The 22,993-nt window shown below is 41.3% G+C and overlaps 2 protein-coding genes across 9 annotated transcripts in view; one reads left to right on the forward strand and one right to left on the reverse strand.

Moving 5' to 3' along the window:
• Positions 1 to 8,040, reverse strand: part of CREM (cAMP responsive element modulator) — a 40,719-nt gene extending 32,679 nt beyond the window's left edge. Inside the window, exons 1-2 of one of the 3 annotated variants that reach the window (XM_044424593.1) lie at positions 7,816 to 8,040; positions 433 to 556 (exon numbers count right to left, since the gene is read on the reverse strand). In XM_044424593.1, coding sequence (XP_044280528.1) covers positions 433 to 552 — 120 coding nt within the window. In that variant the 5' untranslated portion in view covers positions 553 to 556; positions 7,816 to 8,040. Of the gene's footprint in view, positions 1 to 432; positions 557 to 7,815 lie in introns of those variants that run through there. The other 2 variants (XM_044424592.1, XM_044424596.1) reach the window with 2 other exon arrangements.
• An 8,761-nt stretch (positions 8,041 to 16,801) lies between these two features.
• Positions 16,802 to 22,993, forward strand: part of CUL2 (cullin 2) — a 39,057-nt gene continuing 32,865 nt past the window's right edge. For 2 of the 6 annotated variants that reach the window (XM_044424751.1, XM_044424750.1), the window contains exons 1-2: positions 16,802 to 16,994; positions 20,227 to 20,365. In XM_044424751.1, the coding sequence (XP_044280686.1) occupies positions 20,247 to 20,365 (119 nt within the window). In that variant the 5' untranslated portion in view covers positions 16,802 to 16,994; positions 20,227 to 20,246. Of the gene's footprint in view, positions 16,995 to 17,061; positions 17,202 to 20,226; positions 20,366 to 22,993 lie in introns of those variants that run through there. The other 4 variants (XM_044424748.1, XM_044424745.1, XM_044424749.1 and 1 more) reach the window with 4 other exon arrangements.

Below are 22,993 nucleotides of genomic sequence, written 5' to 3' on the forward strand. Positions count from 1 at the left end.
AGCCATAATGTACCATGGCTACCATGATGGGTTATTGAATCATCTGAACTAGGTCATTATGGGTACATATGGGGAAGCAGTTGCACTTAAGATTTATTTTAAATTTTTCCACCATCCCTGCATGAAGCTCACAGCTGCATCAACTGGATTATCCCATTGTAACATCACTGCCCAGAGCCTATGCAAATAGAGCAGTATAGGAAATCTAAATAAATAGATAATTTTGCGAGCTACATTAGAACGAGAAACGATGCCGACTCAAAGCCACCCCACTCCAACTCCATAGTAGCAGGAGGTATTTGAATCCAAGTTTCCTTGGTCCAGGTCCAACAATGCACCACTCACTAGTACCCTACTAGTGTGTATTATGCACACTAGCAACACTATGAAGCTGTATATTATTGTAGAAATACGTAGAGCATTTGGAATTACCTGAGCTATGGTGGAGATCTGATTTTGGCCAGGTGGCGACTGTATATTAGCAGAATCGCTTTCTGCAACAGAGTCTGCTGCACTGGCATCTTGTTGTGAGTCACCTGTTTCCATGGTCATTTGTCTAAAAGAAAAGGAAAATAGCATGGCAAACACATGAAACGATTAATGAAACAAACCTCTGTTTGAGCAGGCTTCCATTTTTGCCTGTTATTTAAAATATTGTTTCATTAAGTACAGTGCCATAGAAGAGAATAAGATCCACAGGAGGCTCCAATGCACTTATTGACTTGAAAACCAAGTGAAGGAACATCTTTTTTGCAAGATCCTCCTTGTTTGAGGTGTCATTTTTCAGGAGAAAATACCTCCCAGTGCCTGAAAAGCCAGGCATCTCTTTTGCTCTCTTTGAGATACTACCCCTCTGGCAGACTTGCTGAGCTACTTATAGTGTTGGTGTTTCCCCCCACCTCACAATTTTTGCCTTTCCTCTTTGACTTTTGGCTGCTTTTGAAACATCTTCCACTGCTGCTTTTGAAACTTACTTTTTCACATCATCATCATCATCATCATCATCATCATCATCACTATTATTAGTTTTTAAGCAGTGAAGCAGCATATAAATACAGTTCAAAAATCTTTCTAAAAGTTACTGGGATAGTAAAGTTGCCCTCAAATACTAGGAGGATTCAATCAGACTCCATTACAAATATTATTGCCTACAAGATCACCTTTAATAATATTACTGACTTGTTTACATCCTTATGCAGTAATGCATGGGTCCTCACACTATGGCCCGTGGGCCAGAACTGGCCTGCTCCTTTATTCAGCCCGCCTCAGAGGTTTTGGACTCGCTCAGATAAAACGATCTCTGAGCAAGTTCAAAAGCTCTGTGCCAGCACAGGCATTCTTTAAAACTGAGCAGAGAGAGAGCCGGCACATGGGCCAAATTGCAACAGCTCAACTGTGCATGAGCTGGATGCCCCCCCACTCCCATTGCATGCATATACAGAGTGGGAATACAGAGCGGGGAACAGAAGAGAGGCGGGCGGAAGAGAGACGAAGACAAAAAAACTAAAAAAGGATTAATGGTAAGAAAAATACCTTTTTTTAATCTATTTTTAATTATGCAAGCTCAGGGGTGGCCAGGCTGCGCAGCCTTCTCCGAGGGAGCAAGCCGTCGCCGCCTCGCTGGCTCCGCTGCTGCAGCCACCTTACTGCCCCCAGGCCCGCCGGCCCGCTGCCCCTCGCTTTAGAGCAGTGCTTTTCAATCACCAGCCTGTGGACCAGTGCTGGTCCATGGGAGCTTTCCTGCAGGTCTGGGGGGCGGGGGGCATCCTGCTCACCATGGATTAGCGCAGGGGCTGGCAGGGGCTGGCTGTGCGCTACCATCTCTTCCTCCGTCAGCATCGTGTTCACAGGGGATGTGCCAGTGCCGCTGGAGGGGCCAGTGAGGGAAGAGACTGCTCGGTGGGAGCCATGCTGTACTGATTTTGGTATTTTGTTCTTTCGTTGGCATTTTTTGTTGCTTGGTTTCTGGTTGGAGAATATTCTTTTTTGTTTGTTTGGTATTGTGTTTGGAAACTAATATACAGAATATTGTATTATGTGTACAGTGCTTTTTGTTTCTGCCTCAGCAGTCCCCCAAGGTGGTTTTCCTGTTTTCGCCAGTTCCCAGCTGTGGAAAGGTTGAAAACCACTGCTTTAGAGTACCAAACCTTCCAACTCTAAATGCAGAACTCTCTCCTTGGTAGACTATACCTGAGCAGATATAGCCAACAAAAAAATGTAGGAACAAAGGATGGTGCAGAAGTTTATCGTCAGCCTTTTACATAGATCATCCCTTTGGTCTGCCAGCTCCATTGCTTTTAAAGTATTCTAGAAGCCAAGAGCAGCAATACACCACTTGGGGAAAAGAAAATTGTTCTGCTAAACAATTGGCTCTGAGGAGAGAAGACCCAAGTGCGTAATAATTAGTTGGAAGCCATTCAGGTACTTTGTTCCTCGCTGAAGGTCATGCTCTCATCCCTCCCACCCATCAGAGCAGAAATGGGAAACCACAGGAATGCCATACCTTTTCATTTGGCAGCATACAATTTCAACATTGTTCCTACCTGTTAACCTCTGCTTCCTAGTTTTAGTTTTGCCGGCCAGTTAACTATATAGGGCACAATCTTTATTCATACTCTGTGACACAATTATACTTACACAGGTGTTTATATGCAGGTTGGTAACACTGAACGGTGTTCTGTACTCTTGCAACTGTTTTCAATCTATAAAAATACCTGCCTGCACAATTAGCTGTTACGGGCTACCAGACTCTATTTTATGTCCACAAAAAGCCACAGAACCCTTCTCATCCCAAGAGGGAACACTGTCGCAATTACCAAGCATGTATTTATCTATGAAAAGGACCAATACATAGATATGCAACACAGCAGTGGTGGCTTTGATGGCTTTGTGGTACTTACAATCTTGAATCAAAAAGCAAAACTTGTGTTATACAAAATTCATATTGGATTACTTAGTGTTTCCCTTACATAAAAACTTATCTCCCAAGGAATGGTTAAAAAATTGCCGCACAAGCCCAAAGTAATAAATCTCAACTTCATTGTTGAACTGAGCCAATTTGAGATCAATATCCCTTGTTTTTAACACACACTTCTCTCCAAATATTAATATACTGTATAATGTATGCTTGGTTAACTTCTCCTGTTTCTCTGAGTCAATACCCTCACCTGCAATACATGCCTGTAGTACTGAATCACATTTTAACAATAACTGTACAAAGGCTACCTTATATTAATTCTTGCATGCTGTTTTTTACCACACTTGCTCATTATGACTGAATGTTGTTGTTTTTTAAAGGACTTCTTCTCTGGGCCACAGACCCTTCTAGTGAACCTTGCAGTGGAGTTATGTTGCATCTGTGATGTCATAAGTACTACCATGGCAACCAACACTCACAGTGTTACACGGTACACACAGTTCACTAGAGAATTGGGCAGAAGAAATCTGACATGTTATGGAACATAAATGCTTTAAGTCAGGCAAACAGAACAGAAGCATCGTTTTGACAGTTTTTAAAAATCGGACAAGACTTTTGAAGACATGCATGAAATGCAGGGTTCTATGACCCAACACCCCATGCCACAGAATACAGTCCAATTCTTGGGAGAGTCTGTTCGCTTCGTTTTTCAAAGTTTATCCAATTATCCTGTCTCAGTGGTGAAGGATATCTGTTCACATTCCACTAAATCCCTGCATGATGCAAAGCATTCTGGGACACGCTGTGGGGCATTTGCTCATCTAACACTGGATACTTTTGGCAGGTCTGCTAGATCTTAACTTTAGCCCCATGTGAACTGAGTGTCCATTTAGACTCCAGTACTCCCTAGCACAAATTTAGAATGAGTTTAACAGAGAAAACAGCATTGAACTAGAAAAATGAACCTTTATTTTCTCAGCAGAAATTTGCATATATCTTTGTACTTTATAATATTTTCAGAAGAACATGTACATGGAATCCTGTTTCATATTCTGGAAACTAGATTAAAATCTAAATATTTAATAACAAATGCAGCTGTAAAATTAAATAATGAGAATGCACATTGCCAATAACAATCAGTTTGCTTTTACAGGTTAACTTTATTCCAAAGTACAGGCATTTTGCAAATTAATTTGCAGTCAACTGCAGTTTCAAATTAGGGCTGCAGCCCATAAATCCTGAAGAAGGGTCTTTTCTTCATGAGACTGTAGCCAGGCATGGAAAAGAAATTTCTCTCCATCTTCCACTGTGGTTATAGATACAGAAATCACAATCCAGAACATCTGCTTTTCATAAGTTTCTCCTTCAAATCATGTTATTAGTCATATATTTGCTTTTCCTCTGCAGGTGATGGGAGTTGTATCCAGATCCAGCAAACATTCAGGTGATCAAACTGTCAAACATAGTTTCATATACTAGACAGCCTATAATTTTCCCCACCAGTGACTAAAAAAAAGCATGAATCTCAAACTATAGAACAAGTCGATAGTCCTCTTCATAGACCTCCTCTACCATTTTTAAAGCAGTATTGTTTTGTTAAGCGCTATTAATCACACAAGAACATATCAAAGAGTCATTGTTTCATTTCACATTTCTAAGTTCCAAAAAACTTAAGTAACAAAAAAGGCATACTCATAATTTATATACAGTGGAGCTATATAACGTACTAAACAGCTACTTTTCTTTTTAGCTGAAAAACATCAGGAAATAGGCCAAATTTCTCATGAGGTATCAAAACTCTTGCATTTATGTGTTCCAAAAAATCTTTTGATTGCAGAAGCAGGAATCGAAAACTCAGCACTACAATGGCATGGAACCCTTCTTTCTCCTGTACATTTTCTTGCTATTCCTTCTTATTGTCTACACTAGAACTCAGGGTCACTTCATGAGGCTGACTGGTAGGAGCTTCAGGATAAAAAGAAAATACTTCACATAGCACATAAATTATGGAATTCACTGCAAAATGTAGCAACAGCCACTAATATGGATGACTGTAAAATAGAATGGAACGAAGACCTGGAGAAGTTAAAAATAGCTACTAGTTTTCATTGCCAATGAGTATCAGAGAAAGTAAGCCTATAAACATCAGATGCTGGGGAACATGGGTGGAAGGGCTGTTACATATGGTTGGTCACTGTATGAACAAAATGCTGAACTGGATGGACATTGATCTGACCCAGCACAGCTTTTCCTATGTTCTTAAGTCTGAGAACAGAACTTGTGCTGTAGTTCTGATGTAGTTGTTAGTGCAAGTTTGCTAAAACGTGTACCTGAATAAGTATTCTGTGTAACCTAAAAGCTTGTTCTGAGTTTTGTGTTCTTGCTTTAAAAGATTACCACAACTAAACCACATATTGTCTCATTGGCTTTTTGTTTCTCAAACCACACAATTGCCAAGTCAACTAAACACCCTTATTCCCAAAGAGTTTTGTGTAGAGAGGGGCAGGACAGAAGAGTGCTATAGGACCTTTTACTCCAGTGTTTAAAAGAAAACTTTCAAGCAAAAAGTATCAAACACTTAAAGAGTTAGATTTATTTTTAATTAACTTGATTGAAAGTCAAACTGTTTGGAAAAGAAAGGGATTCTTTATGAACAAAGGCTCTGCAAATACAGTCCAGAGGAGATTTGTATCAACGAAGTGGTTCCACCCATTTTTGCACAGGTGTGTAAACAGTGCAACACAACATCAGAAAAGCTACCTATTGGGGTATGATCTTAACTCCTCATTTTTGTTGTATCACACACCCCATTTCTTTCCAATAGAAGCCTAACATTTTCTATTTCAAGATCAACACACAAACCAGTGGCTCCTTATGCAACTTCCTTCCATGAACTGTAATTACTTGCACACATGAAGCCCTTGTTCCTTTAGTAGCAGTTGCAGGTGGTTCGTGGAAAGCATGAAGTATACATACATACAGAGCCATTCTAGCCTCCAAAGTCCTACTGTGTTCTACAGGCCTTACTACCAGGTAACTGCACAGAATTTCTGCAAAACCAGGTATTCCCAGATAGTAACTAAGCAGTTACTAAAACCATAGTCTACTATGCCACGCTGACAAAGAGGGATTGTACTCCACTAAGTCATATCCAACAACTTAAAATAAGCATCCACAAAGCATGAAGATATTTGTAAACTGTCTTTCCTTCTACACACAGAGCCTACCCATCTCTCAACTATCCATATTTCCCTGATTCATCGTACTGTAATTTTCAGGGTACGGTCCTAACAATTGTGCCATCACTCTTAAGCCCCTGAATTTGGAGGCCTTGCATCCAGAGCAGGGTTGAAACACAACGGAGGTGACCTCCGCCTCCTTACTACTCCCACATTCAATTCAGCTGAATTCAGTAGTGTTGGGGAGCAGGGAAGTAGAGGCTGGAGCACCATCAGGTTACCTGGTGTCCTGGCAGACCTAGTCTTCCTCCCTCCCTCCTGGCCCCCTTTCCCTCATCTCTAAAATCACTTTCTCAGCTGCAGCGATACAAGCAGCACTGTTCTTCCTGAGTGTAGGATTGTGGGGAGTCAGAGTGCAGCTCCAGTTCCAGAGACAGTGCTGATTCTGACCTCATTATCTCAGAATCTTAAGCATCCTATGGCCTCCAAGATGCTGCCTATAGGCCACAGAGTCCCTCTTTTACAACACTTATAAAGTGGTTTACAGGCTGTGTTCATCCTTATAATGCCAAAATAACTGATCATTGAGTATTCATTTAGCTTCAAACTGGGGCTTTCGTCAAAGCCAAGGAGACCATGGCAATAATGCAGCTTTGCACCATGTTTTTCCAGACTGAGTCCAAAACCCTGGCCACAGGATCACACTGGTCCATCCCTTGCTTTTATCCTTTTCAGAGTATTCAGACCCTAAACTGTTACTGAGGAGTCACCTCCTCACCAAGTCAGTCCTATTCCTAGTGTTATTATTTCACTCTCTTGTGAATCTAAATTTTGCACCACTAATACGTTGCTTTTGTACAATTGTATTTGTTTTAGATAATGAGAACTTCTTCCATCTTTTCTTTACATCTACCCTGAGAAGCTGCATGACAAGCACCAAAGAGGAGACCTCTTCATAAAGCACAATTAAAACATTAGTAGTCTAAAAGAGAAGAGTCGTTTAAAGCTTATCATTAGACCCTAAACATGCTTACTGGAGAGCCAGTTACCTTTAACTCAATACAGCTTTCATCTGAGAAAAGATTTAAAATTTATTCCGACTGGCTACAATCCTGAGAATAAGTCCAAATGAGCAGAGTGGCAATTCCTCACTACTAAACAGAGCTCTGTAAAGCCTACTTATCGTATGCCTTTTTAGCTGGCAGTGAGCCCCAATAAACAGAACGGATCTTACTCGAGTAAACACGTGGTGCAATGTAATTTGTGTTACTTTATTTTTCTTAAAAGCTGCCCACAAGTTGCAGCTTCTAAAAGCTTCAAAAGGTTGCGCCACACAACCCCCCCGTCCAAGAAGCACCACTCTGCACATGCGCAGAAGCACACGCGCCCCTATCAACTTCCCACAGGGCAGAGAAACTGGCAGGCTCCGGGGCTGCGAGTAAGGCCTGTTTCTTTTCGGCCTCTCTGCGCACATCCTTTTCTTGTCTTGAGACAATGCCAGGCATGGGCGGCGGCAGCGACCACCCGCTCATCAGCCCCTCCGCAAAAGCTGCGTCCCCACCCGCCGCCGCCGCCTCCTCGCTCTCCGGCGCCCCGTCCCGCTCCTCCTCGCGCGGCTTCTTCCTTCCCGCCCCCCGCCCCGAGACCCATCCAGGCTCCCTCCAAAGGGTCAGGCCGGCTTGCGCACTCATCTTGTCCCCGCCCCCTCCTGCGACTCACCCGAGTACGTGGCGCCCCCGTCACAGGGGAAAGTAGGTGGGGGAGGAGGGATTGGGCCGGGCGAGGCCGCGCGTCGCCCCCACGTCAGCGCTGATGCCGCCGCGCCGTCACCGCGGGGGGTGCTGAGGAAATGGCGCCTGGCGCCGCGCTCTGCTCCGCTCACCTGAGCCGGAGGGGGAGGGGGAGAGAGTGGGGGAGCGAAAGGCGGGGCCAAGCCCGGCCTGGGCCGGCCTCAGCCCCCACCCGTCCAGGCCAGCGCCCATTGGTTGCTGACAGGGCCCAACGGCTAGAACTCGCGCCAACCGCCGCCGCGGCCTCTCGGCCTGCTGATTGGATGAACGGGGCGGGAAAGAGCGAGGCTACCGGCGCGGTCGGTTCTCTCGGGCAGCTCACGAGCCCACACGCGCCACGCAGAAGCCTTATGGGGGGTGAGGCGGAGGGAGCTCTTGAGCCGATGGCCCCCGCTCCGTCCTGGAGCTCCTTCGCCAAACTGAGCCCCCCGTGTTTTTCCGCACACCTCACACCATGCTGGAGCGACGGCCGTAGCTGGCTGCGGCTGATGCGACTTGAAGTCCAAAGCGTCTGGAGGGCGCCAGCTTGGAGAAGCCTGAACTAAAGTTAGGGCGTGATTCTTCTAGGAATAATTCCTCTAGGAACAACGCCCTTGGCACCATAGTCGATCTAGGATTGTCAACAGCGACTGGCAGCCGCGCGTCTCAGGCTTTCAGGCAGAATGAATTCTTAGCGCTATCTGGCGAAGGCAAGAATCGCACTCGGGACCTGCATGCAAAGCAGGGGCTTTACCTCGTAAAGTACTTAGGCCTGGGTAACGCTTTTATTTTGTTTATGGTAGCGGTGGGGCCAGTGGGCAACTTGAAGGTCAGAACTTCTGGAAGATCGCAACTCAAAGCGGCCCTTTCTAGTATAGAGAGTGGTGAAGGATGATGGGAGTTACAGGTCAAAACATTTGAAGAGCCACAAGTTGCTCATCCCTGAAGGCACACTTTTTTGGGAATGTCATCTTTGCAGTGCAGAGTGGGCCATCACAGGCTGCACATCTCAGATAACTCAACAGTGCTTGTTTCTGAGAATGATAGGGCATATGAAGGATTGCACTGTTAAATGGTTTAATAGAAAATGCCAAATGTGTGAAGACCTAAGAAAAATGGAATAGAATATATTGAGAGCCAATTAAGAATTGTTGTATACATTTTTAAAAGAAATAAATAGTAATATAAAATCCATGGTGGAAAAAGAAACTCTGATTCCAGCATCAGGCAAACAAACTTTTATTTTTCCAAGCATTCCAGCACAATGTGAACTACTTGTAACAGTATTAAGTATACTCTGCTTATTTGTATGCTGTAGATCAGTTCTTCATTTTGTTTTGTGTATTCATTATTTAAAAAGTATTCATAGGTGGGCATGAAACATGTTCTCTGGGCAGCTTACAAAATAGTATGCTAAATGTTTGTACAATAAAATATAGCTAAAGTGCAACAATACAAGTTATTTTATACTGATACAAAAAAGGTTAAAAAGCAATATAAAGTAAGTTACCCTGATACCTTTAAAGGTGGCATAAAATTCTTTTAAATAAAATGTTGCACATAATTGCATTTGCAAAGGCAGCTCTTCAGATATACAAGGTAGACCAAAAGTAGGTATACAGTACTGATTGGGTCCTACTTAGTCTCTTGGGTGCTCGAAATGCCCTCCCATCAATGTTGCAACATTCCTGGAACCCATCCCCAACAATGTGACACAAATTCCACTTAGCACCAATGTGAAGAAATACTTGTGAGATGAACTCCTTCAGTTTGCCCACTGTGTGAGGCCCTCCCTGACTGTATACCTACTGTACTCTATACCTACCTTTTGGCCCACTCTGTATATTCTAACTTCACACAAAGCAGTAATGAAATTTAGCAATAGTGACAGCAAACAGTCATATAGAATATACAGATGAATCCAACTTTGAGAATGGATAACAAGAGTAGGAATGAACACAATTATGTTTAATTTGCTTATGCCATAGGTACCAAATTCTTTGAGATCCACTTTGTAATTTTCATTCAGATAAACCAATTTGGAAGCAGGTGTGTCATCAGTAACTTCTGTTCTATATGTTCTATATTATGTACATTTGAAGGATTGCTATAATCTAAATAACCTCATAGGGTCTAATCCAGCTCAGTGATTTTGTGGTCATAGACCTTGAGCCTAGACAACAGGACAGCTGAAATCAGTTGTCTAGAGGGCAACAGTGTCCAGTGACCTGCAACTCTAGAGGGCACCCAACCTGATGCCCTCTAGATGTGCAGGTCACTGGACACTGTTGGCCTTTGAATCCAACATATCTAGAAGGCACCAGACTGGGAAAACCTGGCTTTGTAAGATGAGTAGGGGCCAAATGCCCTTCTTTTTGTTAAGACTAGCTCTCATTAAAGTTAAGATAATGGCCAGAGACATCTTCTAGAACGTATTTTCTTCCATCCTCTTTCACACATAAGCTATCTTGGAGGAATTTGTCCATAGGCCACCTTGCTGCAGTAGCAGTCACAATTCTGAATATTCAGAGTACGCCCTAGCTTGCCCTTATTTGCAAAAACAAGGGTGGATTACAGGAGTGGTTGTCAATTCATCTACAACCCTAAAACCATCCATGATTTGTGGATGACATGCTAAGCACCCTTTCTCACCTGGTTTATATATAAGAAGCAGCTGTTGTAGGGGCTTGGATTGCCAATCCAACATTCATGGGTGATGCAGCTTCGTGACTTTATTTTCTTGAAGTGAAGAAACTTGCAGCTTTGGAGAAAACATTCAAGCTGAAACAGTGACTGAATTCTAAAACATTTTGAGTTGCTGGCTTGTCTCCCTAGAGACTCAATGTGGTTGATTATTTTATGGGTGAAAAGGGTAACCGTACACGTCACAACTTTTCACTTGATAGCTCAGTGTCCCAATATCTCTTCACTTCCATCACAAAAAAGACACTTCAATTGTTTATTTGCAGTAAAACCTACTGGCATTATTTTCAGGACTTACTAAGCGCATTGATAGCGCTAGCTGCTCCCTGTTCTCATACCCATGCAAAATGTGCACCGATGATGAAATCTCTGCAAAACTACTGCTACAGGACTGCTGCTAGATTTGACTCAAGTCTCAGACCAGAATTAAGTCTGAGAAAGTGTATTTCAAAGGTACCATGCATCTTGAACCACTTACATAACCATATCATAAGTCAGATCATTCAGTTTCATTTGCAATCTCATTGGACTTTGAAGTTTCCTGGTCCTTTTAATTTTGGAAATTTCACAAATTAGAATGCTATTGTCACTGTATAGCTGATCTGCTCTGTGATTAACATGCTTGATTTTATTTGATCTGAGAAGCTACTCATTAAACCATTCATTTAATTGCAAACCTGAAATTGTAAAGAAATCAATATTAATAACCAAATACTTGGAAACTAAGCATTTGGAAATGAATACTGAATAACACAGCATTATTATGGGATCAATATTAGTAAAGCTATTCAAAATTATAATTAGTCATATGTTAAGAGGCAAAGAACTGTATCTGAGTTAAAATCTTACTGTCCATAATGGTTGCAAGTCAGCCTCCATTTTTGATGTCCGTAAGTGTCATTTCTAAAACTTGCAAATTTTCACAATTGTAAGGGAAATAGCTTTCGTCATTAATTCTCCACTCAAGCCATGGAGCCAACTGGGTGGCCTTGAGCCAGTCACAGACTCTCAGCCCAACCTACCTCACAGGGTTGTTGCTGTGGGCATAAGATTAAGAGCAGGAAGGGAAGTTGTTTGAAAGAAACAGGTGGGATATAAGCATATTTGAATAAGGGGCAATACAATCCTATGGCAACTAGACAGAGTTTAGCCAGCCATAGGATAATTCAGAACGCAGCTTCAACCTCAGAAACTTATTTATTTATTTAAAACATTTCTATGCCACCCCCATCACAACAAAGCCTCGGGATGGCTCACAAAGAATACATAAAAACATACATAATAATAATATAACAAAAAAATTTAAAAACCCCCGGTGCATTCTCGGCTAAAAATTTTAAAATCCTAATTAATGCAATAATTTAACAATTAAGTTTTAAATAAAAAGGTCTTAGCCTGGCGCCAAAAAACATGTGGTTGAAGCTGAGGCTGCAAACTTAGAACACCCTCCCCTGCCCTCTCAGCTGGTATGGAAAAAAATGTGTTGCCTGCACTTGCAAGGTGACAGGTGTGATCTCAAAGACAGGTTTTGGGGGCTGGGGAGAGGAGAAGACAAGTTTTGCCAGTATGTACAGTATCCTGGTAGCATCATAGCTAATACCCTTGAAGACAGAAATAAGATCCAGGGTGATCTTGATAGGTTGGAGCTCTGGGCTAAAAACAACAGAATTAAATTCAGTAGGGACAAATGCCAAGTCCTGCACCTAGAAAAAAGAAACTAAATGCATTGTTACAAGATGGGGAATACTTGGCTCACCAATACTGCAAGTGAAAAAGATCTTGGAATTGTTGCAGATTACATTATTGACTCATTAAGCTTGCAAAGTGGCTGCAAAAAGGGCAAATGCTATTTTAGGCAGCATTAACAGAAGCATCACTTCCAAAGTACTAGTTATCTTTTTACTCAGCACTGGGGTTAGGCCTTATCTGGAGTACTGTGTCCAGTTCTGGGCACCACAGTTTAAGAAAGATGCAGGCAAGCTGGAAAGGGTTCAGAGGAGGGCCACAAGGACGATCCAGGGACAGGAAGCAAAGCCCTGTGAGGAGAGATTGAAGGAACTTGGCATGTTTAGCCTTGAGATGAGAAGACTGAGAAGAAATATGGAAGTACTTCAAAGTACTTGAAAGGCTGTCCCAAAGAGGAAGAACAGGTTTTCTTCTCAATCAGCCCAGTATGCAAGACACAGAATAACAGGTTCAAGTTACAGAAAGCCAAATTCCAGCTAGATATCAGGAAAAATTTCCCAACTGTTAGAACAGTACAACAATGGACCCAATTACCTACAGAGTTTGTGACATCTCCCACTCTATCTATCTATCTATCTATCTATTTATTAAAACATTTTTATGCCGCCCCATTCGCCGAAGCCTCGGGGCGGCTTACAACAATAAATTAAAAGAATTATAATCTTAAATTAAAAAATAAAAACATTAGAATAAAATACAAAAATACAATATAAAATAAGCCGCCCTGGCCAGATAAAATTCAATAATATTAACATTTAAAATGCCGCTTAAATAAAAAGGTCTTTGCCTGGTGCCGAAAAACAAATAATGACGGCACCAGGCGGACCTCTCTGGGGAGCGCATTCCATAACTTAGGCGCCACCGCAGAGAAAGCCCTCCTCCGAGTACCCACCCTCCTAATTTCTTTCACGGAGGGTTCCCGGAGAAGGGCCTCTCCCGCCGATCTCAGGGGGCGGCTGGGCATATATGGATGTAAGCACTCCTTCAGGTAACCAGGACCCAAGCCGTTTAGGGCTTTGTAGGTCATCACCAACACCTTGAATTGGGCCCGGGCTTCAATGGGAAGCCAGTGAAGCTGATGGAGAACTGGAGTCATGTGAACATAACGTCCAGTCCCCGTCAGCAGCCTGGCAGCTCTATTCTGAACCAATTGAAGTATCCGGACGGTCTTCAAGGGTAGCCCCACGTAGAGCGCGTTACAGAAGTCAAGACGGGAAGTCACTAGAGATGTTCAGGATGCAACTAGACAGCCATCTAAGGAGATGGTTTAATTTGGTGTCCGAACAGGGGATGTGGATTATTCCCAGGTAAATGGGTATAGGATTGCATGATTAGAATATAAATTCTGAAATACAGATAACTAGGGCTACCAGATGCACACTTATATTTAGTAGTCGTGTAAGAAGAAAATTTAAGAGGTGTACTTTTTCTTCAATCAAGTATGGCAAACCTGTAAGAATTTTCAGAACTTTCTTGTTACTCATCTGTTGCAAAAAAAAAAAAACCAGCTTTGTGGCATCTTTAATATGTTTTTGTTATTACATTATATCTTGCCTTTGTCATCCAAGAACTCAAAGGTAAGCATTTATTCTAGCAGATACTTTTGTGGATTAGAGTCCACTTCATAAAATATGAAGTTATCCCAACCTGCTGCAATTATGTCTTTTATTCAACAATTAAAGTAAGAGCTCACTCTTCCTTAACATCTGGTTATGCCCAGCTAGATAAATGCTCGTTTTTTTCTTAGCTGCTACTAAACAGAATTTTACATTTGGTTGGATAATTAGAGACAAGAAAGCTCTCTCTGTGAAATTTAAGTTGTTAAGTGAGAATGGCCTCTAGATAGCTGCTTTTTCTTTCAGAAGCTGCATCCAAGCATGAGTCATCTTTCACATTTTTTTCATTACTTTTCATTTACTTTTGAAATGTAAGCCACACAATTTGTTAGTGTTATAGGTTTCATTGTGAAGAAATCCAATGTATCCACACCAATCAGCAGATCATGACTGAAGGCACTCTGACTTCTATACTTGTCCCAACCTCTCTCCTCTCCCACCTCTTCAGTAGTCTCACCCCTAAATATACTAAGGTTTTTGTGCATCTGCACCTTTAAGAAAAATTACAGAGGAATTGCAGAATTTCAAAACACCAAATGTTGCCAATTTCTTCAGCCCCTGTCCGACCTATAGAGAGGGATATCACTGGAACATTTTAAACTGCTCTTTCACTTGAGGATAGCACAACTATTTCTTGAAAAATGGTTCCAACATAGAGAAATTCCTGTGTCTGCTCTAACACCATATTCTCATTTTCAGAAAGAAAGCATTACATTAACCATTATCTATGAGAAGCCAAATGCAAGACTGCATTTCACTAAATGCCAAAAGTCACATAATGTCCAGCAGCAATGTAAAAGGATTTTTAAAGAAAGTTTTGCAAGTGGATTACACACTTCCATGAATACATAGAAAAACATTCCCTGTACTCTGAACTGGAAAAATCAAGTTAAGTGAAGGTAAGACATACAGCAAGTTTTAAAATGGCTCACTTCAAGTTTTTGGAAGTTTTTTAAAGAAAAAAAATGTTCATGCAGGTGTACAAAAGACATGAGTGCCTATTCACAACAGCCAGTGTAAACAGGAATAAACAGAAGAACAGCAGAAAAGAGAAGTGAAGGGCAAGAAAGTCATTACCAATGTCTAACCCATCCTCCAAGCCTACAGAAGTAAACCATTAGGGATCATCCACACCTTTGGAGCACTGTACTTCTGATCCAGATCTTCCCAATTAAATGGATTTTCCTGTTTCAAACAAGAAACCCTGCAGACTGATAGCTAAAGCTTAACCATATTATTTGGATACCCCATAAATTTATAATTATGAACACTGGCTGCTACTATAAATATTGTTTTATTTAAACAAAGTTTTAACAATTTTAAAGTCATCTATAGTTTTTTAATTTGCAGCCACAGTGAATCTGGATTTTATGTGCACTATTTGTATTGTGTTTATTGTATGTAAGCCATCCCAAGGCTCAGGCAAATGGGGCAGCATACAAAAATTCTAAATAAATAAATTATACATTAAAAGGTTCATCTGAAAGCTCACTTACATCCAGCAGAGCTGTGAACCTTGAAAGCATAGCCCCATCCTCAGAAATTCAACGGCAATTACTTGCACGTAAGATTTGTAGCCTAAAGATGTTGCAACAATCCTTTGCACTCAGATGGATGCGGCTTGTCTGGATGTTTGTTTAAATATTTTGGGTCCTTGCCCAGACATTTAACCTTGCCAGCTAAGGTCCTCTGGGGATAACCTTCTGAAGTCTGCTTGTGTAAGATTAATGTCAACTAGCTAGAGGATTTTTTCAATGGTTGCCCCTAAAATGTGGAAAGGTCTGCCAGATGATATTTACTTATTTAGAGAACTTCTATGCACCTGATTTCCTAAATTTCCACTTTAAGAATGAGTTAAAGATGTATCTCTTCCAATAGGCCTTCCCAGATTAGTTCTCATATTAATTTAACATATTTGTCTTAGTCAATTATAATCATTGTTAATCTTAATTTCTTGTAAACTGCCCACAGCCTATGCAAATGGAGTGGTATATGAATATTAAAATAGTAATAGGTTTTCTATGAATTCTACCCACTCCAAAGATCTTCATACTAGCAAAAAATAAAATGTTAAAATATAAAACTACAAAGAATGAAACTTCATTTTAAGATATCCCTAGTCACTAACAGCCAATGGATAAAAAACATTTTAGACCCAAAATTATCAGACTGAGTCTTTTCCACAGTAGAGAAAATTCTACAGCTGAATATTTGATGAAAGTGATGCTGAGGACCCCAATATCCATTCCATCCATGCTATACTGGAAAGACAGACAAGATTAGAATAAGTGCACTGGAGGAAACAAAAGCAAAGCACTAGGATTTTGAGGAAATGACTCGGTCCTGGAAAAACCTTTCGTTTCCATACAATACCACATACACATATGAAGAAACAATTAGGACAGTTCACCATCCGTATTTGCAGAACAGCTTCTTACCCAGGAGTCAACAGGTTTCTGAGAAAGCGCAGATCCGCATACTTTCCTTTAAAAGAAAAACAAATCTATAGATGCTTAATCTTCAGCATAGCCTCTCCTGCAGTGACTTGCTTGAGAACCGATTAACAAGAGTAGAGCCAACCATGCTGGAATTTCAATTACCATCCCTAGAGAAAATTTAGTATTATGATTATCGTAACCAATTCTAACCTGTTCCCTCCACGAAAATGATAGAAAGGTGATGAGCAACACCTGGCCCTGAAAAGACAGTAGGCAGATTAAGATCCTTAGACAAATGAGAGCGAGCGCTGTACACATGCGCACTCTGGGCCTCCTTATCCTCTGCGCTAAAGCAAGCCTCGCTGAGGGCAAGCCTCATTTTCAGAGGGACGGAAGTGAGGAGGTATCTAGGCCCTCGGCGCTTTCCGTCGTTCGGGCTGTACCAACTCTCTCTGTAGTTGTGTCCAGTGAGAGAGAGAGGAGACCCAAGATGGGGGTATGAGCTTTCGGGCGTCACTCTTCATTCGGAGCTTGACATCTGGTTGGGGAAATCATGGGGCGAGAAGTGGAGGCCAGTAATCGCCCCTGAGCTTCAGAACGCAGGGAGGACTTGCCAAGAGGCGCAGGTAAAATGGTCGCGTCCTCCTCCCTTCCTGGCCGCGCCGGGCTCCTGGGAAGCCAGGGGGCGGGGCTCAACGGGCAGCCGTGGCGGCTGGGTAATGGCAGCCCTGTGAAGAGGACAGCAGTGGGGCAGCCGCCGCAGCCTGTGCGAGAGACTCGCTGTGGGGAGGGGGCGGGGAGACGACGCGGACCCGGGCCTCTCCTGTTGCCAGGTAACCTCCGTGGACAGAAAGGGGCCCTCGTTGCCCCTCCGCTTTTCCTTTTCCCCTCCCCGCTCCTCCTCACTCTCTGGTCCGGCGGGAGGGGGGACCAGAAATTCCTGTTTTCCCCCTTTTCGCTTCCCTTCCCTTCGGCTTTCTTCTTCACCATGTCTAGAAAAAGGAATAGTGGTGCCGCTGCCGGCGTGTCATGATGTGGGCCTCCCCGAGGGCCAGCCTTTGCTGAGCTCCTCGTGCGGTTCTTTCCTTTTTGTGTATGCGTGCGTATATGCAGAGATAGCGCTGCTGTGTGTTCAGAATAGGATGGGTGGGATGCCGACTAAGTTAGTCACGCCGTCGACTTAATCAGCAGCATAAGAAATTAGGCCGTTATACTGAGTCAGGCCATTGGTCTACCTGGGCGTTGTTGGCACTGACTGGCAGCAGTGGCTCTCCAGGACTTCCTGTAAGATGCCAGGGGTTAGGTAACTTAGAACCTTTTCCATGTAAAGTAGGTGCTTTCTCTCTAAGTTGTAGCCCCTCCTATGGAATCCGTGGGACTTAAAGCAGAGGTAGCTAAATACGTGTGTGTAAGAGAGAGAGAGAGAATGAAAACATTTGACAGTGTTGCATTCAAACTGGCTCTGAACCTTGCAAGTTCCAAAATGGGAAGAAAAGGTTCAGAGGTTCAAGGATGCAAGTCAAGCTAAGAATGAGAAGTGTGTGTAATGAACCCCACAGTATACAGGAAAGTTAATGTTCAGTGTTTCTCTGTACTCTGCTGTTGTATTTCAGTAAAGATACTGTGATTCTATTTTTAGAATCCTGAGAATGAGAAATATAATTGGTAACAAAACCTTTGAAAGAGCATACATGACTTTGTTATCTCAGTAAGTCAAGGTGATCTCATGCCAGCTTTTGTTGTCAATGAAATTGGATTCTTTGGATTCTAAATGCATTAAGAAAAATGTCTAATGCCTTGCCATTAGAATTAAGTTTTCCCATTAGAATTTCTTAACTTGCCTGCAACGAACTGAAAATTATGTTAAAATAAGCTATGAAATATAGAGCCTCTTTTCCACATTGAATGCTTTCTTGTCACTGACTGTAATGTTTACCAGCTATTTGTATACCACCACAAAGGTGAGCATACTGTAACTAAGGGCTATATTCTTGTTGCTTCAAAAAAAAAAATTAGCTAACCTCCCTTGATTACTTTTCCAAAGCCTCCAAATCTGTGGAATCATTTGCAAATGTGAACTAAAGCTATCTTTTTTCTTGTATCATATCATAGATATAGTGGTATCACTTCTACTTACTCTGGGGCAGTCATCCCCAACCTTGAGCCTTCCAAACATGTTTGAACTGCAACACCCAGAATTTCCGGTCAATGGCCCTGCTGGATGGGAAGAGTAACTTCTGCAACTTCCAGAAGTTGTAGTCCAAATGCCTCTGAAGGCCACTAGGTTGGAGAAGACTGCTCTATAATCACAAAGTAAAACATACTGTAAACTATGAACACTCTGGCTGCTGCATGCTGTAAAGTGGAAATATAACCACAGATCCTTGTTCCCAATTGCAAGTGAGCAATTGTGATTAAAAAACTTGATCAGATTGGCACAGATATTTTAATTTAAATGGCCACAATCTGTATTCCTGACAGGAAAAACAAACCGCTCCTGGAAGACCACAAGCAAGATATAAATTTAGGCTATACAGGTAGAGGCTTTAACGTCCATTGTAATGCTAAGTTTTAAATCATAAATACTTTTTTAGAATCTGCAGCAACTATATGTCCCGACAATGCTCTGTTTTGGCTGTCAGTTCCCCGTTTGAAATCAGTTTTTCCCACTGCTGGAGGAAAAAGCTGGAACATTTAAACATAATCCTATGTATATTTCTTTTTTGCCAGTCACATATATTTTTATAGATGTCCCTCATTTCTAATTTTGCTCTATTAAGCAAGGCAGTTCTTGTAAGTGAAAGGGATCTGGGTAAAAGAATTAAGGATCGGTTCATGCACGGTTGCTTAAAAGTAAAATTTTATAGTCAATTTATTCAGAAGTATTCGCTTGCTGATCTTACCGATCTGTAGTCACTTGTCATACTCAGAACAGACCCATTATGTATGAGAATGAAATAAGAAATTCTTGATTGTTCATACACATCAAGCACACTTGAGGCTATCCAAGTCACCTTGAGCTTTTATGAAAAGTAGGATATAAATGTTTGAATTGAGCAATGCATAAAAAACTAAAGTTCCTGTTTAACCAGAGTTTGAAAACTAACATTATGATAGAAGTAGGGAGTGTACTCCAAGGATGAAGGGAGCAAATACACACTTGTCTGGCTGCCTCCAACATAATGCCTGTTACAGTGGAACACTGTGCTACACTGCACTGGCCCCTCACATCCAATAATGTGGGTGCCTGCCATGGTTACTTAAGAGTATTGCTGTACAACAGCATTGCAACCTATGTAAGAGCAATTTTTATGTTGTTTGTTCCGTACTTGAATGCAGTTTCGTCAGCATCAGTGTTGACATCTGTTAAACACCTTAAAATTCAAAGCCATTCAATGAATTACCAGACAAATAGAAACAATTCAATTACTTTTTCTGGACTTAATGCAATATTGTATTCTTCCTTGAGTTACTTCAGTAAGTCTGACCAACTTGAAATTTACCTGAATTTTTCCATATAGTGTTCTCTCTGATTCAGGATGCTTGTTTGGGTGGTCTCTAATTCATTTTCACATTCAGCATTTGCGATATGACAGCAATGGATTTGAAGGCAAATCACCAACTGGGGAATATTAGACTTTGCTAGGGGAGTGCTAAAGAGTGGTCTTTCTATAGCAGAAACTACAAAGAGAACAAGCAGAAATCACCCTCTAACTATGCTGGTTGCTCAGAGGGCATAGTTTTACAAGTTAAGATTAAGCAAAGGTCTTCAAAGAAACAGAAGTGAACAATATGATTTCATTTTACAGCCAAGGTTGCTTTAGTCTGAAATTAATGTTTGAACTTTTTCTTTTTCAGATTGATACTAACGCCCCACCATGTCCTTGAAACCACGAGTAGTTGATTTTGATGAAACATGGAACAAGCTTCTTACAACCATTAAAGCTGTTGTTATGTTGGATTATGTTGAAAGAGCAACATGGAACGACCGCTTCTCGTATCCTTTCAGTAGAAGGTGGATGCTCAGTGCTCGAATGCTTATACATCTTGTAGAAATTGATTAGGCATAATGTTTCCCAAATATGTATCCCATATAAGGTCATCTGGAATAATGTCTTCAGTGATCCCCATTCTTAACCATTTCTGCAAAAGTGGCTTGCTGTTTCATATAAACTGTATTATCCAGAAATGTATGCAAAGGATGGAGCAAGGTTTAACCTGATCTCTTGAACAGGTATAAACTATGAAGGAATTATAAAGTATATTGTTTTGTACTGAGTTCAATACATGGGTTCATGGATGCAAGAAGATATAGGTTAGTCCTGAGTGTAAGCAAGCTAAAGTTTCTAGCAAATAAGCCAGCAATCCAAGTGCAATATTCAGTCTTTTCTGGACCATTGTATGGCTTTGCCAGGGAACATTCAATAAGGTTACATTTCTAATTTTTCAGATGCTGAGTTTTGACTATGAAATGATGGAGGAGGCAATGTAAGCTGCCTTGAGCCCTTTGTAGGAAAAAGGCAGGATATAAATTAAAAAAATATATAGAAAAAATATATATACTGGTTTACTCTGGAAGAAAGGTTAATGATTTGGCTTTCATGTTTTCAGTATTTTTGGAGATACTGGCAATCATTTCCTGAGCAGTAGTTCCAACAAAACCCTGTTTGCTTTGCAATATGAACTATGTAACCCATCCGTATATGCAAATGGATGGCTTTAACTGCTACAAGATCATTAGGTCCCAGACAAGGAGATTCATGCTCCTCAAAGAAGCAACAAAATGCCACTGCCAGATGTTAATCAGCTAGATGGAATCTGTCAGGAGCTGTTCATTTAATGTAGATTGGATGTTCTCATCAGAACATTCTCCATTAATGGAGAAAGTCAATTCTTTGTTGGTCCCATAATGGCTGAGAGAAACAAGCTTTCATTCTCAAACCCAAAATGCACCCTACTCTGTAATGCATATTCTGGGCCTGGCACACTGCAATCTTGCCAGTAGGAGTATTGCTTGTATTTTACGGACTGTCCTGTCTTGACAACTGCTGTTCCTTTGTTCAGACAGTGCCAGAATGTTTTGATCTTTGCAACAGATCTGACTTCATTTTCTAGTTACTACACTTGGATCTGGAGACTGAAAGCAGTGTAAATATGCTTAGGACACTGTGCCCCAGGATAGTTACAAGTCTTCTTGAAAGTATCATGTGATCTTCTATTGCTCTTTTTAAGCGTTGACTTGCTTTCAATTACCTTGTGACCTTCAAAGCCCTGGCTGAACTCTGGCAGAAATCAGATATTACTGGCCCCCTCACAGCACTGTGTGATATAACTTAAGCTTGTTGCTAGAAATAATTGCATCTTTTATGATCTCATTCTGTAAAGTTAGTGAGGGTATGAAGTGTTTCCAAGCTTTTATTTATTTGTTCAAGGTGATAGGAAAGGACGCCTGGTACAGGTACTTTTTAACACATTTCTGTTAGCCTGCTTTCTCTTTATTTTTTTACATTTATAAATTTTTCTTTTTCCCCCTGCCTCCTTTGAGCAGTTGTTTCTTCCTTGTGTTTGCTGGATCACTTTTCTTGTCCTGTAATCTCCTTTGTTACACAACTGCCATAATCCCACCATTTAAGAGAACCCTGTTTGTTGCTTTTTTGAATCTGAAACCCAGTAATTCATAAACTGCAAACCCAATGAAGGTTCTGCTCTAAACACAGGAACAAGAACATCTGTGGAGGAGTTTGCTTTGTGTGTTTCACCAAAAGGATATTCAGCCTGGCTATGAGCCTACAGAATGTTATCTAAGGCCTAGAAGAAATTAAAACAGATCCAGAGTTACCTAGTAATAGGAAACAGAATTTGGGTAACAAGGTCAGATTGTGCAGCCTTAGAAGGCAGAATATTCCAACAGGATTCAAAATTCAACTGAACTGTCTCTCCTATCAGGTTTGAGTACCTGTCAAAAGCCTCACCTCAAGTATAGTTGCAGGGAATTTTAAGAAGCAGAACTTTGACTTGTAGATAGACACTCAGTGCCCAAAGCACTAAGCTGCAATTTAAAGTCTTGATGACTGGTGGCTTGTCCTTATCCTCTTCCCCTTCTCCAATATGAGCTGGAGTGCCAGCTCATATTGTATATGCAACAGGTTCTGGTGCCTGGAGCTTTACTGGGCTTTATTTGAACTTGGTGGAGCTATCTGTATTGATTGCCAGATTCCTGTTCACAGTAGATGGTAATTTGTTGGTCACCTTGGCATTTTCCAAATAATTTGACTAAAACATTTTTCTTGTTACTCAAAGTAAAGTTTTTGTGAAAATAGGAATATATAAATGAAATCCAAGGATCTGAATGGTGTCTCATAAATGCAACCTCTTGTACAGTGTGGAAGAGACTGGCTTTAGGTATGCCTTTTGTAGGCAGAACTACATTTGTAAAGAAATGTCCTTTCTCTTGAACTTCTTTATCCTTATTATTGTTTTGCATTCTTTCATGGCTACACAATTGCTGTAGCGGAGTTCAAAGTCTACCAGCATATCCAAATAATTATGTTAATTTCTCACAGTTTTTGTTAGCTATGAAACAGACGATTCTGGAAAACTTTTGTTTCAGTCCTTTATTTTTGCG

This window comes from Varanus komodoensis, unplaced genomic scaffold, assembly GCF_004798865.1.
Source record: "Varanus komodoensis strain SLA01 unplaced genomic scaffold, ASM479886v1 scaffold15, whole genome shotgun sequence".
In the NCBI taxonomy this organism is placed as follows: domain Eukaryota; kingdom Metazoa; phylum Chordata; class Lepidosauria; order Squamata; family Varanidae; genus Varanus; species Varanus komodoensis.